General features: G+C 45.8%; 1 protein-coding gene across 1 annotated transcript in view; it reads right to left on the bottom strand.

Annotated features, from left to right (window-relative positions):
* MYO5C (myosin VC) overlaps nucleotides 1-15,164 on the bottom strand; it is a 90,263-nt gene that overhangs the window by 56,251 nt on the left and 18,848 nt on the right. Inside the window, exons 6-11 of the mRNA XM_033109460.1 lie at nucleotides 13,712-13,855; nucleotides 12,181-12,262; nucleotides 11,137-11,244; nucleotides 5,747-5,853; nucleotides 4,246-4,511; nucleotides 364-445 (exon numbers count right to left, since the gene is read on the bottom strand). Coding sequence (XP_032965351.1) covers nucleotides 364-445; nucleotides 4,246-4,511; nucleotides 5,747-5,853; nucleotides 11,137-11,244; nucleotides 12,181-12,262; nucleotides 13,712-13,855 — 789 coding nt within the window. The remainder of the gene's footprint in view (nucleotides 1-363; nucleotides 446-4,245; nucleotides 4,512-5,746; nucleotides 5,854-11,136; nucleotides 11,245-12,180; nucleotides 12,263-13,711; nucleotides 13,856-15,164) is intronic.

Here is a 15,164-nt window from a genome sequence, read left to right as displayed (position 1 = left end):
GATGAAGGGTTGGAAAAGGACAGGAGCCCAGGTGGGTTATGGCAGAGAGTACAGCAAGTGCAAAGATAGAGGCCCACAAGGACGTGGAGGCTTCAGGAAACTAAATCATCTGGTCTGGCTGCATAGGGGATCTGTATCCAAAATTGGCAGACGAGGAAACCAAAAAGTTGGCAGCGGGCTCAGGGAAGATACAATAGGAGGGGAAGGTGCAATACCAAGATATAGCCACAAGGTGGTGCAGTGACACAACGTGCAGCTCCATTACTAGTCAGGACTTGCAGAGAGAAGCCTGACTCGGCCTCTTCCCAGGTTCCCAGAAACAGGGCTGAGAACAAGTGTCAAGAAGGCAGAAAAGTCACCTACCAGGTTAAACTGCTGTTGCAGCTTTTCATTAGCATAATTGATGCAAAACTGTTCAAAGCTGTTCACATCAAAGGTTTCAAAACTGAAATACAGTTTAAAGAAGTTAAAATATGACTTGGAGGACAGTATAATACTTTCGTTTATAGGTCAGTATTTTTTGAAAAACTTCATAGTTAAAAAGTTTGCTATATTTTCTGAAAATTGTAATATCCTGGCAGTCGGTTTATAAATCAGCTTTACCCAGGTTGCCTCAGAAGGAATCTGGTATGTACAAAAGACCTACCCCGAGGCAGACATTAGCACAGGTCCATCACAATATCGTGTCTCGTTTCATCCACACAATAACACTGACAGAATTATTATCCTCACTTTATGGATGAGGAAATAGACTGAGAGGTTAAGGAACCTGCCTAAGGTCACACAGCTAGTGTCAGACGCAGCCGTGAGTCTGCCTGACCGCGACGCCCATGCTTTCAGTGAAAAAGCAATGCTCTTTCCTAGTCCCCCACTCTTTGCCTGTTGAAGGGCGAGGCAGCACCGTTTTTTTTGCCTTTCCCAGGGGTGCTTTCATTGTTCTCGGAAGAAAAGGGCCAGGTCATTTAATACCTATAGCCCAGCAGACCCCATCAGGTTCGGGACAGACACGGCCCCGCCTCCGTTTTCAGGCTTTCTGTGGCTGTCGCTGGAGCCGTCCTGGAGCTGAGAGGAGGCAGGCAGCGGACAGACACAGGAAGCAGGCTGGAGAGAGCACACAGTGAGCTGTGCGAGGCCCTGGCAAACAGGACTGTCCCACGGCGCAGCAGCTACTCCGCTCCAGCCAGCTGTGGCCGTGGACTACTGCAGGTCAGGATGTCAGATCGCCTGATTCTCAAGAGAAGCCAGAAATCTGGACTTTTTTGTGAATCATCCCACTCTGTAAAACATGCTGCGGGCTGCACAAAACTCAGGCACTAAACTTACCACCTGGCCAGGTGACCGCTCCTGCCAGGAGAAAGGTCCCCCAGTGCTCTAGGTGTTAGCAGAGAAGCACATCATCTCACGTTACCCTAACACTGCCCTAGGTGAAAGGCTACAGTGACCCACTGCCATACATGACGGTCAGAGGAGATGGTGACCATCGCAGAGACCAGCAGCCAGCAAATTGTGCCAGACACACAATGTGATCCCAGCTCTTACTGCCTCCAAAGCTTTGTTTCTTAATCACTGGAATCCTGAGGGGTTACTGCCAGTGCCAACAATAGGTCCCTTGAGAGTCTCACTTGACCGAGCCAGTTTGGCTCAGTTTGGACTTCCTGGGCAGGGCAAGGGCCTGGACTTTCCTCTAAGCAGCTCCACAGTGACTCAGAGCAGGAGCTGAACCCACACAGCTCTGACAGCCCCATTCCACATGTGCTCTGGAGGTCCAGAGGCTGGACAGTGTGGGCAGGTCAGGGCTGGGCTGGCAGGGGGGACAGTTAAAATGACATCATTGAGTTTCACAGCTCACAGCTCAGGCCAAAGACAGGGCTTTCTAGAGCATGGGCAGAATGTCAAGCATCAACGATTATTTTCCTGCTCCTTTGTCCTCTTTCCCCCAAAGAAAGAGCACTAGGAGCTCAAATTCAAAACACCAAGACCTAAATCTATGACTCAAAATCCCAGAAGCACATTAGCTATGACAACACTTAACATCTGAACAATATTTATGGCCCTTTACAATTTCTTCTATTTGATTTTCATAATAACCCTGCAAGAGAGGCCCCGTCTTACAGAAACTGAGGTTCGGAGATGTTCTGTGACTTTCTCAGGGCCATACAACTTGCATGCTGCCGGGTCTGCTCAGCCCCTGGCCTTTCCAACTGAGTCCAGAGAACACAAACACCTCAATGGCTGGGGAACTACAAGCCCTCATGTTATACCCAGCGGAAACCTCAAAGCCTGCAGCTTCGGATTTAAATGCTTTCCGGAAGGGTAACTCTTCCTCTAAGGCCTTATTTCCAGGCCAAACTGGGCTCAGTTCTCTCATAAGTTGCAGGGCACACATGGGCGAAGGCTAATCTAGACTTGATCGTACTGGAGAAAGGCGTGAAAGGATTCACCCCAGGCCATAGCACTGTTACTTACAGAGGGGCGCTTATGATTTTTGGAGAGCGTACCATGAATGCATTTTTGAAGAGGAATTTAATTTTAAAATTAAGATTTAGCACATATGCTAACAAGTTCTTGAGAATCTATAATTATTCCTGTCTCACTCAGGCTTGCACACTTCGCCAAAACAATTCAGATTCTTTATGTCAGTGTTCTATGGCCCCATGGATCCAACTGCTGCTTGCCTGCCATTCTCCTCTCTCACTGCTCCTTGCACTCCGCCGCCCCTCTCTTCCTATTCCCCGTTAACCCCCAGCACATTCCTTTATTCCATTCACGGGAATCATCCCCATCTAAATTACCCACCTGCCTCCCCCACTAAATGTAAGTCCCAACAGCGTCGGGGCCATGTGTCTACGCTGTTCACCGGTCACACCCAACACCGTGCCCGGCATACAGATACTTGTTGGATGTGTGAAATAATATATTCTTAACATAAAGGCCTATTGTTTTTAAGGCATTTAAAAAACACAGCCAAGAACAGAGAATAATATAACAATCACCTATCTCAAGCACAAAGAGACTATTGTTAAGCAGGATTCTTTCTTTTTACGTCTGCTTAAATTAGTACTGGCTGCTCAGGTGCTTTTTTAGGACAAGAAAAGGTAAATAATTTACTAAACCATCCCAGCAATTTAATGGTATTTTATAACTGTTGACATACACTATTAATTGGGAGTCACATGTACTAACTTAGAATCTAACTTAAACACAGTCACTCCCTGGAGGCATTGTTTTACTAAACTTTACCTGGATTCACTGCAGTCCCTGTGCCTTTCCTGCCCATCCCCCAGCAGGGAGCAGCAGGCCACAGGCTCAGAGCCCAGGCTCTCCCCTCTGCATGACGAAGGGAGTTGAGCTGCTTTTCACAGGATGTGGGGGACGACTTCCCCATCCGGGGAGAATAGTCCATGACGTCTTTCCTGGGACAATCTGCCCCCTTTCCAATGGTACAAACCAGGGTTGGTCCTGGGAGGGGGAAGGAGTTGTGCATGGAGGCCGGATACTAAGAAATGGAAGCCTGAGCGCTGACAGCCTGTCGGAGCCTGCCCCCGGCCTCCTCACCTCCCGCTGCCTATTCTATCAGCATCTTTAGCACAAGTCTGACCCAGGATGTAGGACAAGCAGGACGGGGCAAAGGAGGAAGAACGAAACTCCAATGTGGGACCTCCGACTCCCTGAAGTATCAGAATTCCTGGGGAGGGGCCGAGGTAAACACAAGACCCTCATTATGCAAGAAAGGATGAGGATGCAAGGCAGGTGGGTAAAAGGTCTGGGTCCTCCTCTGGCCTGTGAGCCTGGGCCAGGTGCAGGACCTCTGGGACAGTCATTCCCCCGGGAAACAGGAAAGGGATGTCAGGGGCCACACCTCACGGGGCCTCACCCAGCGCTGGGCCCTCCCGCCAGCAGAGCAACTATGAACGAGGTACTGAGCTTTTCTAAGCCTTGGCTGCTTCATCTCTAAAATGGGGATAATGATAAATGAAATTGCTGGAGTAGTAAGTGAGAACGTACATGGAAACCACCCAGCATGGTGGCTGGCATACGGAGAGCTCTTGATCATGGCCATTACGAATTTAGCATTTATTTAATACACTGCAGCCCAGGAGACTGTATGTAACACCCATAAATGGGAAAACAGAGAACTTTCTAAGGACGTAAAACACAAAGGAGAAATCTCAACAAAATGATCTAAAAATAATGGGCATTCGACAGTTAAACAAGGAAAGACAGGCTCATGGAAGAGAATCTTACCCATAAATGTCCAAAACACCAATAAAAGTGTGCTGCTTGCCTGAAAACTGCAATGCTTGGTTAATTCTCTCCACGATGAAGTCGAACAGGTGAGCATAGATCTTTTTGGCCAGTGCATCCCTGGCGTTGGCAGCCTGGGGCCTGGTCATGGGTTTCACCACCGTCTCAGAGGTTGTGACGATTTTGCGATTGCACAGCCACTGGGCAACTTTGCCACGCTCCAGGCGCAGGAGCTCACAGAACACCTGCAGGTGACTGTCAGCCTCCTTCAAAAACACACACAAGCCCCGTCAGGCCCATCCAGCCACCTAAACCAGCACCCGCCCACCCAGCTGGAGCCCGTTGGCCTCCACTCGGGCCCGTGTGAGATGACGACAAGCTGGTACGAGGACATCCAGGGCGCACGAGGCAGAGTCGGGCCTGGGAGTAAAGCAGGAGAGGCCACAGTGGCACTGAGCCTGCCCCTGCCCTTGGCAGGGCCCCACTGCTGTTCCATTTCATAGAGACATTTTCTACTGTGTTTTCTTCTTCTTTACGTGGATATTGATGAGAATAACAAAATGTATACCTCGTACCAAGAATCACTCATCAATATTTGTCACAGAAGAGGCACCCACATAAACTTACCTTGGGTCCATTAAATAAAGAAATCTGTCACAAAATTTACAAGGGACTACTTTTCCAGAGAGGAAGCCAGCACCACTGGTGTTTGATTCAGGTGAGTGTCAGGGGTAGGAGGTGTCCTTTCTGCTTACAACTGTCCAGGGACCTTAAGGCCCTACATGACCTGCACCCCCCCCAGCACCCCATTCCCCACCCCACACCCCCGCTTCCTGCCCTCATCTACCACCCCTCTTTTCATTACCTCCTCTTGGGATACAGGAGTTTTTCCTATTTTTCAAATTACACCTCCTGCCCGAGGGCCCTTACACTTGCTGTTCCCTCTATTTCGAATGTTCTTCCCCCACATATAGGTACAGTTCCCTTCCTTGCCTTCAGGGCTCTGCCCACCACCACTGTATCAGAAGGGCTTTCTCTGAATGCCCGGTACAAAAGGCACAGCTCCTCTCCAGCTTCTACTCTGCTGTATTTCCCTTGTCAACGGCCATCCCCAGCTGTCAGAGCCTATAATTATTTATTATATCTCCTCCCCGCCGCTTCCTTGCCCTAGATTATAAGCTCCATGAGGGGCTTCTTGTTTCATTTTGTTCACTGCGGTTTCTCCTGAGCCTACAACAGTGCCTAGCACAGAGTAGGTGCTCGGTAAAAATTGGTTGAATAAAAGAAAAACACACAGAAAATGCATTTTCTCTCTCCTCTACTGTTGCAAGGGGAACAACCTTTATTCTTGGAAGATAACCCACGGGAACTCTTGCTTCCTTGTTCCTGTTAGACTGGTCTCCCCAGTTGGTCCAATTTGTCTGATGCTAAAATGCAAAAGCAGGGGAACCTACTGGGGACCCTCCAAACACAGGAAGGGGGAGACAAACAAGTATCGTACACTAACTGTAGATCTCTCACTGCCCAATGCTGTGATCTGCACGTTGCCCAGATGTAAGATGGCTGCCAGGATCTGAAAAACATCCATCTGAAAATCCTCCTTTAAACCTGAAAATAAAAATTTTCCCGAATTAGGAATACTGCATTTCTTCTCCTATTTAATCACTCGTAAGATAACACCTGAATTCTTTCAAGAACTCTAGTACCATCGGTGACAAAGCTGGGACAGGGAACATGAAGTGGACCCCAGGAGAATCTGGCTCACTATTCTTTCCGGGTTGACTTGTGTAGACACACAAGGTGAACTCTACAACCCACTAGGTTTCCCCTTTTGCCATGGCTGCTAGGAAGTTCCGCATAAAAATTCAAGTAACCAGTTCACATCAAGAACCTGGGAAAATCACTTCTCCTTTATTCTGTGATGTATTTGCTGTAGTTTTAATGTGTTATTTTGTTTTTTCGCTCATGAGCTCCCTGATTCGTTTTGTGGTGGCATGCTAGATGGATTCTTCTTGCGACCTCAGCTCTGCACCCTGCTCTCTGCCCCAGGGTTTGACCTGTCTGGACCAAGGCAATGGGCTCTGATGTCCTCTGGCCTGTGGTTGGACTTGACCGGTGGGGACCCTGGTAGGAGGTCAGAGGGTGGGAGGACAGAGGTGCTGGCACGTCATCCTGTCTCTTTGCCTGCAAAGCTGCCTCAGGCTGGCTGTGCTGCCGACTAACGTGGTCTGGGACTGACTTTCCCCCACACTCCTTTCAGGCTCCAGTAGCACCTGTGCCCAAACGGGAACGAATAGCGAAGAGCTCTGCAGCTGTCCCGGGTCCCTACTGCCCTGGTAGCTCCCCTCGCCCTACCCACGTTGTTATAGCTGCTCCCTCCAGATATAGACGTCCTCCTCGCATCCTAATTGGAGGGAGCCCCATGTTTCCCACTGCGCCTCTGACTGAGATGAGTAAACTATAAACTATGAATATATAACGTATTTGAACATCATGAGGAGATAAGCACGTTTCCTGGAGCCAGGAAAAAACAAGCCAGTTCCTGGGTTTACGCCTGACTCCTGGGAATCACAATGGAGAACCTGCCCGTTGTGAACAGGACTTCGCTGGGTCAGGATCCCGGTGCAGGAGCGAGGTGGCTGCGGGGTGAGGGCCAGGTGGTAGTAGTGACACTGCCGTGAGTCACGGAGCTTGGAGTTACACTCTGGCAGGTAGGGCCGGCTCCTTCAGATCGGTAGCCATGCTTTCTGGTCTGCACCGGGATGGAAACTGGAATGGAGACGCACGACTCCCCCCAACTCCCTCCAAGCCCAAATGCTGAGTGACAGCCACTATGGCCACGCACTACTTCTACCTGAGGACACCTGGAATATTTCTTATATTCTTAAATAAGATTCTTAAATAACTTCAAAACCTACTTCAAAGATTAAGCAAAATCAAAGTCAAAAGATATCAGGCCAAAAATATATGGATGGCTCCAGCTCAGTCTGGGTCTATGAATTTGCTGCCTTTCCACTTGAAGCTACTGTCTCCATCTGAAGGACAGATGCTAACAGAAATAAGCTCTGCCACCATGATAAATGACCCGTAAGTGATGAGGAAAAGCAACTAAAAATGCAAAGTTTGGTCATCTTCGTTCTGCCACTCCATTCTCTGTGTGATCCACAACTAAATCACTTACCTACTCCATGTCTTCCAGAATTAACAAAAGTGAAACAACTCCAAAGCAATGATGTAAAAGGAAGAACTGCAGACCTCAGTTAAGTAATTATCGCTAGTGAGACAGTCATACAAAAGCACTACTGGCCTGAGTTAGATTTCATCAAGAAACAATGGTCAAGTTCCTGGAGACTGAGTGTCTGTTTGCAGGGTGTTCTTTCTGTCAGAGACCTAAACAACCAGGCAAGGATCAAAGGATGAATGCAGTGAGGATCAGCAGGAGAAGAAAGGCTTTTGAGCAAAATACTTCCCCTTCTGCTTCCTCACAGGGTAACTGTGGTTGGTACCTCAGGAGCAGAACGGGAAGGGACAGGGAATAAAACTCTGCAGCAGGCACTGTCCCCAGTACTTTCCACGATCCTCTCTATAAGGCTTACAATAACTATGTGAAGTAAGTACTAGTATTATTCCCACTGGACGTAGGGGAAACTAAGGCATAGAAGGGTTAGGGAACTGGCCCCCAGTCACACTGGCTGTGTCATGTCTAAGCAGAATGTGAGCTTATGAAGCCGTCTTAGCTTTACCCCGTGTGTCTAGTATGGAAGCCCTCTGAAGACCCCGTGCCAGGCACAGAAGTGTGCAGGCTCCAGAGGTCCACTCATTGGGCATGTTGTGAAGTGGATTTGTGTGTTGAACGAATGACCTCGCTGCTAACTGTGCCCATTTCTCTACTCTGTTTCCATAACAAAACACAGGAACGGACATATCAACCAACAACTACTAATTCAGCAATCACATTTTTAAAAAGGGTGATCTGCCCAAGTGGAAGCCTATAGAAGATTCAAGTTAGGCAACCTGCCCTTGAGGAGGTCCCCATCTAAGACAGATAACACTGAGACACAAACAAGAAGACACGGCCAATGGGACCAGCCGTGTACACAAGGCATTCACGTTGTTAGGAGATGCGCTGTTGAACAGAACTTTCTGAGATGATAGAAATATTCCGTATCTGTGCTGTACAACACGGAAGCTATTACCCACACGTGCTTAGGAGCACTGAAAACATGCCTAGGGCAACTGAGGCACTGAATTTTTAATTTTATTTCATTTTAATTAAAGTGCAATGTAAACAGTCACTTGTGGCCGGTGGCCACTGGATTGAATAGCACAGGTTTAGAGACCACAAAAATCAAGTCACAGCATGAGGTCATTGGTTGTGGGGGGGTCACAGGAAGATGTCAGTCTCAAGGTTACAGTGAGGTCACCCTGTTCCAGGCATGAATCCACTCCACAACAGTAAACGGACCTCTGGCGCCCCCTCAAATTTCTTTTCCTGGCACGGGGTCACCAAGGGACTTCAAAGTGTAGACACACTGGGGTGAAGCTAAGACGGATTCACGAACTCCACAAGTCTTCACATATTGCAAGAAAACTCTAAGGAACTCATTGACTATGCTCACTCTATCCTCTAGGACAAAGGTCAGCAAATGTTTTCTTATTAGGCTTTGCAGGCCGTGGAGTTGATGTCACAGTTACTCAACCCTGCGTGAAAACAGCCCTAGACCATACTTACACAAATGAGTGTGCATAGTTCCCATAAAATTTTATTTACAAGTATAGGCTGCAATCTGCCAACCTTTGGTCTAAGACATTTTTTAGTGATTCATGCAGTGAAGTCATGCTTTTGTTCAGTGTGTACTGATATCTAATATAGCATGTCACAGTTGATAAACCATTTTAGACATTACCTCTTAACCCTCACAACGCCCCTGACAGCTACTGCTACTGCGGTGGGTACTCCAGAGATGGCCCCAGAGCACACCACTCCTGGCAGCCAAGCCCTGCGTAGCTCCCTCTCATGAGTCGTGAGTCTGGGCTGGCCCTGTGAGTTGCTTTTGATTATTAGCACATGGCAGTAGAGCGGCTGCATTACCTCTGAGGTTGGCTCATAAAAAGCCCTGCAGAGCCTGTTGGAACTGGCTCTGGGAGAAGGTAGCCACAACACGTGCAGTCCATCTACCCTGCGGCCGGCATGCGGTGAGGAGGCCTACATGGAGAGACAGAGAAAGGCCCACCCAGCCCCCAGTAGTTCTAGCCATCCCAGCCCATGTGAGAGAAGAAGACTTCAGAGGATCCAGCCCCTGCCACCATCCTACGAAAGTCCCCAAGCGAGAAGTGCCCAGCTAAGCCAAGTCCACCTAGACTCACAAGAGATAATAATAAATTATAAGACACTAAGGTTTGCAGAACAGCAATAGATAATTGGAACAACTAAATATTTTCATTATTATCCCAGTGTACAGATGGCAAAACTGATGCCCAGAAATAATAATTGACCTGTACGAGGCCAAAGACCTATTTTATCACACATGAAATAATTGGAGCAAATACATAGCAACAGATAATTAAGTATTAAATTGTGAGGCTTACTGGCCAATGCACAGGCAATCTGAGGAAAGAGACGTCATTGGGCTAACGTCTTTGAATAACAGGCTTGGTGGAAAGTAAATGTATGCAGATTCCACCGCAGTCCTGGCATTCTGCCAGGCATGCCCACTCGCTGTGCTAGCTCTCTGGTCTCACACTGATCAGAAGCTTTGACTGGCAGTTTCGTGTGGGTGCCTAGACTAATACAAAATGGGAAAGACAATGACTATTTGTATAAATCATTTGGTAGACAGTCTTTCCAAACATGAGCTCCATGTGGGAAAGGCAAGGTGAAGAAAGGCTGGGAAGAGGACCTGGTTCACCTGCGTCGGCCTCCTAGCAATCGAAAAATGTGGTTTTCCAGAAAAATGAGCTGTTTCAGAGCCTGAGTGCAAATGTCAGTTCCCCTGTATACTAGCCAAGTGACCTTGAGTAAATCACTTACCATCTCTGTGCCTCAGATTGCCTTTTAAAAACGCAGGAAATACCAGTGTCTAGCTCATAGGGTAAATACAAGGTTTCAATGAGTTAATATGGGTAATAAAGTACTTGGGACGGTGCCTGGCACACAGCAAACACCACATAAGTGTCCATATTTTGTCATCATCAAGATAGCCATGAAGGTCATGTGGAGTCAACACGATGCTTCTGAACTGAGTTACAGCCCAGGCCTCTCCCTGCAAGCCAATGAGCCTGCGAGGAGCCTGAGACAAAAGGAGCTGACTTCTAGACCTTTTCGGGGAAAGGCACAGTCTTGACCACTTGTCCTCTAAGTACGTCCTGATTGGCTCATTCTCAAATTAGGACTTACTAAGAATCTTCAGAATACATACATACTGGGCATCTTTGCCTTTTTAATTAATTTTTTTTTTAATTTTTATTGGGGAATATTGGGGAACAGTATGTTTTTCCAGGACCCATCAACTCCAAATCAAGTTGTTGTCCTTCAGTCTAGTTGTGGAGGGTGAAGCTCAGCTCCAAGTCCAGTTGCCGTTTTCAATCTTTAGTTGCAGGGGACACAGCCCACCATCCCATGCGGGAATTGAACCGGCAACCTTGTTGTTGAGAGCTCGCACTCTAACCCGCTAAGCCATCCGGCCGCCCCACCAGCAGCTCAGTGGCAGCTCATTGTCTTCAATCTAGTTGTGGATGGTGCAGCTCACTGGCCCATGTGGGAATCAAATCGGCAACCCTGTTGTTCAGAGCTCACGATCAAACCAACTGAGCCATCCAGCCACCTTTTTACATTTTTTATTATTTTCCAAAAGAAAATGGCCATACCTTGGACAGGACGTTTTCACTTACCCAGTAGCGCAAAGGTCTTCTGAGTCTCCACCATGCCGGCCCTGTCATTCACACCCTCAATGACAGTGCTGCCTCCCATTCTTGTATAATTAAATTCTTCCGCACTTCCTGAAATGCAAAATAAGATTTCGATGTCTGTAACAATAACTTGGAATGCATGTTCATCAAGAGAAGGGAAGTTCACACGTAAGCTATATTAAGCATTTTACACACATTATTCCCTTTATTCCTTAGAATTCTGCATTACAGAATCAGAAGTTGAGGCTCAGAAGTGACTTGCTCAAGGTCCCAAAGCTGATGGCAGGGCAAGAATTTAAACACAGGCCGGAGACCAGACTCCAAAGTTTATGGTGTTTGTTCCTCCACCTGACAATTTTATACAGCTTTCGGTGTCAAATTTCTGTACAAATGTCTGTGTCACAGACATTTTTACTAAGGTTTATCAAATGTACACTAAAAGCACACATTCAAGGTGTACAATTTGATGAGTTTTGACATACGTATACCCTTTGAAAGCCATTGCCCCAACAAGATGATGACCTCAGGTACATCTAATACTTGACCCTTCAGAAAGCTCTTCCATGTTGGCTATTCACGTTCTGTTTAGCAGACAAGGCTTGGACATTATCTTCAAGTGACTTCATTATGACTACAAATAAGAGTGACCTTGAGTCATCGAGGAAGTTCAAATTATGATAGAGGTACGCTGTCTCAGAAGACAGGAAAATATGTCACACATGTTAGAAAAACGACCATCCAAGGAATTCAAATAAAAAGTTTGGTGACGTAGAGCCCAATTACCCATGGGCTTTGAAAAGAACCCTGGGGTTTGGAGGGTTCCTCCCTCCCTGGACCCACCCCACCTCCCAGCCCTATTCTGTCTCTTTAGTTAGAGGCATCAATTCTACCCCAAAACCCAAGGATCTTATGTCTTTCGGCAGAATATTTTTAAAGTGATATTACTATAAGAAGAAGAAGAAATTAATCTAGAATTTAAACCCCTACATAAAAGAGAGACTCTTCCACACACCATCCATCACATACCCAATTTAAGATGTTGAAATTCCGACTGCTGTGAGGATGCACAAAGCTGATAGAAAATGTGGTAATTTCGTTCATTTTCCGACTGTAAAAGAAAGAAAAGTCCCAAAATTACACGAACCTTTTATAAGTGAAAATGTGAAGTTTTTAACCGGCGGGTCTTAGATGGCTAATCTGGATCGGCAATTCTGCTCTTAGGGACCTTGACACCTACGCGTGTGTTTTGCTGTGGTCAATCATGCTATGACCCAACCTGTTCCCCTGTGCTGGCTCACAGGTGGGCCCTTCCTCTCACAGAGGGAGAACTGGTGGCCCAAGATTGCCCCCCAAATAATGACCCCAAGGAGGATGTTATTAAAGGAAAATATTCTATGAAATGGGAATAATGTAATTCATACTTATTGAAATTTTAAAGAAACTCCTCACAATACAAGGCTTATTGCGACTCTCCTTCTGGGCCAAAACGATGAGAATTTTCTCCATTTTGCTGACAGAAGAGCCTTTCTTAAACAACCCCTCTCTAGTTCTAATCCCATTTTCTTCCTGATAGAAAAGCCAGTCTAACAGCTTTGCCTGTTTCAAACAGCTTTTGTGTTCTAGAAAAACAAACTTGGTTTTTAAATTCTAATGATTTTTTAAGTGCCCCAAATTAAAAATCATAACCTTTTCTCTGGGTCATACAACTCCACTGATATTGTACCTATCCATGAATTTTGTTTGTTTTTTAGTACGGAAGTTCCTCAAAAAATTAAGAATAGAGCTACCGTAGGACCCAGCAATCCCTCTTCTGGGTATCCACCCAAAATTCTGAAAACACTTATTGGTAAAGATATGTATGTACCTCTGTGTTCATTACAGCATTATTCTTAATAGCCAAGACACGGAAACAACCTGAGTGTCCTTCGACAGATGATTGGGTAAATAAGATATGGCACATGTATACAACAGAATACAACTCAGCCATAAGAAAAAAAAAGATGAAATATTGCCATTTGCGACATGGATGGATCTTGAGAGTATTATGCTAAATGAAATAAGTCAGACGGAAAAGGACAAGAACCATATATTACTTATATATGGGATATAAAGCAAAAAGCAACAAATAAACAAAACAAATATGCAAATAAACAGACAAAAAAAAAACTCATAGACACAGACAACAGAATGGTGGCTACCAGAGGGGAGAAGGAGTGGGGATAGGATGAAGAGGGTAAAGGGGGTCAAATATAAGATGACGGAAGGAGATTAGACTTCAGGTATGAACATATAATACAGTATACAGATGTCATATTAAAAAGTTGTACACTTGAAATTTACATAATGTTAACCAACGTTACCCTAATAATTTTAATAAAAAGTAAAAAAAATAATAATAATAATTGTTTTTAAAAAACAGAAAAAACCAAACTGCAAATGAAAGATAGGAAAACTCTTCAAGTCACAGAACAACGTAGGTTGTCTAATGAGTATGTACATGGAAACAATACTTTAAAAGCTGGGGAAAAGGAAATTTAACTAATATTTTTATCCTTACTTGAAAGACAACTCTGGATTTCTCCAGCAGGTAAGTTCTCATGTTGGCTCCTATAATTTGATTTTTCTCATCAAAACTGATTTCCATGTATTTCCCAAACCGACTACTGTTGTCATTGCGGGTGGTCTTGGCATTTCCAACAGCCTACAAAACATAGGATCCTCTTCAAATAACAACATTAAAAAGATCTTTGCATCAATATTATTGGAGCAGTTTTAGTAAAATCCAATTCTGTATGTGGCAAGGTCTGATTAGTGAGAGAGGTCGGAGGCGTGGGCCAAAGCAGCCCAAGGCTTACAGGGAACATGACACACCTTCAGCCTGCCATTCAAGGTTTTCAATCTTGTTGGGAGACACTGAGCAGGACCAGAAAGAGCACAGCTGCTGGTGTTTCATGGCCCTAGGTTCCTATTTTATTATCTGTGTGATGCTAGAAAGGTTATTTCATCTTTCCAAGTCTCAGTGTCTCTGCCTGTAATATGGGGATCTTGCAGAGTTGGGAGGATTCAATGAAGTAATATAAAGTGCCTCGACTCCTCCATGCTCCAAGAATGCTCAATTAAAAGTCCATATCCTTCATCTAACCTTTATTACAATCCTTAGCCCTTACGACGTCCCCACTCAAACTTTCTACTCAACCAAAAATCTGCCCTCTCCCATCCCTCCCACACTCTGAACATGATTTTTGCTTTTTAGTTCTACTCTTGAATTCCATCTCCTCTGCCTATCGTCTCCCCCTTCCTGAGCACTCTGAGGAAGTACCCTTCTTACGTGCACACAGTGTACTTCCTGCCCTGGTCATCATACTTTATTACAATATGTATTTACTGAGCCTCTGCTATGGGTCACGTGCTCGGTAGGCAAAGGTGAACCAAGTAGACGTGGTCCTGCCTTTGTGGAACATACAGTCTAGTGTGCAAGACCAACTCTAAACAAACAATCACACAATATTATCCACTGCACATTTAACTAGGCAGTGACTCTTGGCAACTTTTCTACTGCTATCCAGGATTGTGATTTATGGTTCTATTTAACTTTAAAATATGCTTGTGTTAGAGGAGTTTTAAAACTTGGGGACTGGGTCTTATGCTTTGCCATTACTTCCCATATTATCTGGCACAGTGGCTAACACGAAACAGGTGGTCTGATAAATATTCATCGAGGATTTTGTTTTGAGGAAACAGGGCCAAGAGGTCTAGGATTTAATGCTCTTAACTGGTGTACTTCAGACTAAATCCAAATCAGTCCTCTTCCCATTTTGTGGGGCAGCCAGCGCTGGCCTTTGCCCTGCCTGTTCCCTGAGCCTTCCAGATGCCCCTTGGCTGTCCCCTCACCCCTGGGTGCCATCACGCTGGTCTTGCCCGCACCTCTGATCATTAGTGTTTTGCTGATGAATCAGATGGTGGGGAGGGAAAGAAGAAGAGCCTTGATATGTGGCACTTGCCAATTTGTA

Source organism: Rhinolophus ferrumequinum, chromosome 6 (genome assembly GCF_004115265.2).
Source record: "Rhinolophus ferrumequinum isolate MPI-CBG mRhiFer1 chromosome 6, mRhiFer1_v1.p, whole genome shotgun sequence".
Taxonomy (NCBI): Eukaryota; Metazoa; Chordata; class Mammalia; order Chiroptera; family Rhinolophidae; genus Rhinolophus; species Rhinolophus ferrumequinum.
Note: the sequence above shows the minus strand (reverse complement) of the source record. Positions and strands in the feature narration are given on the sequence as shown.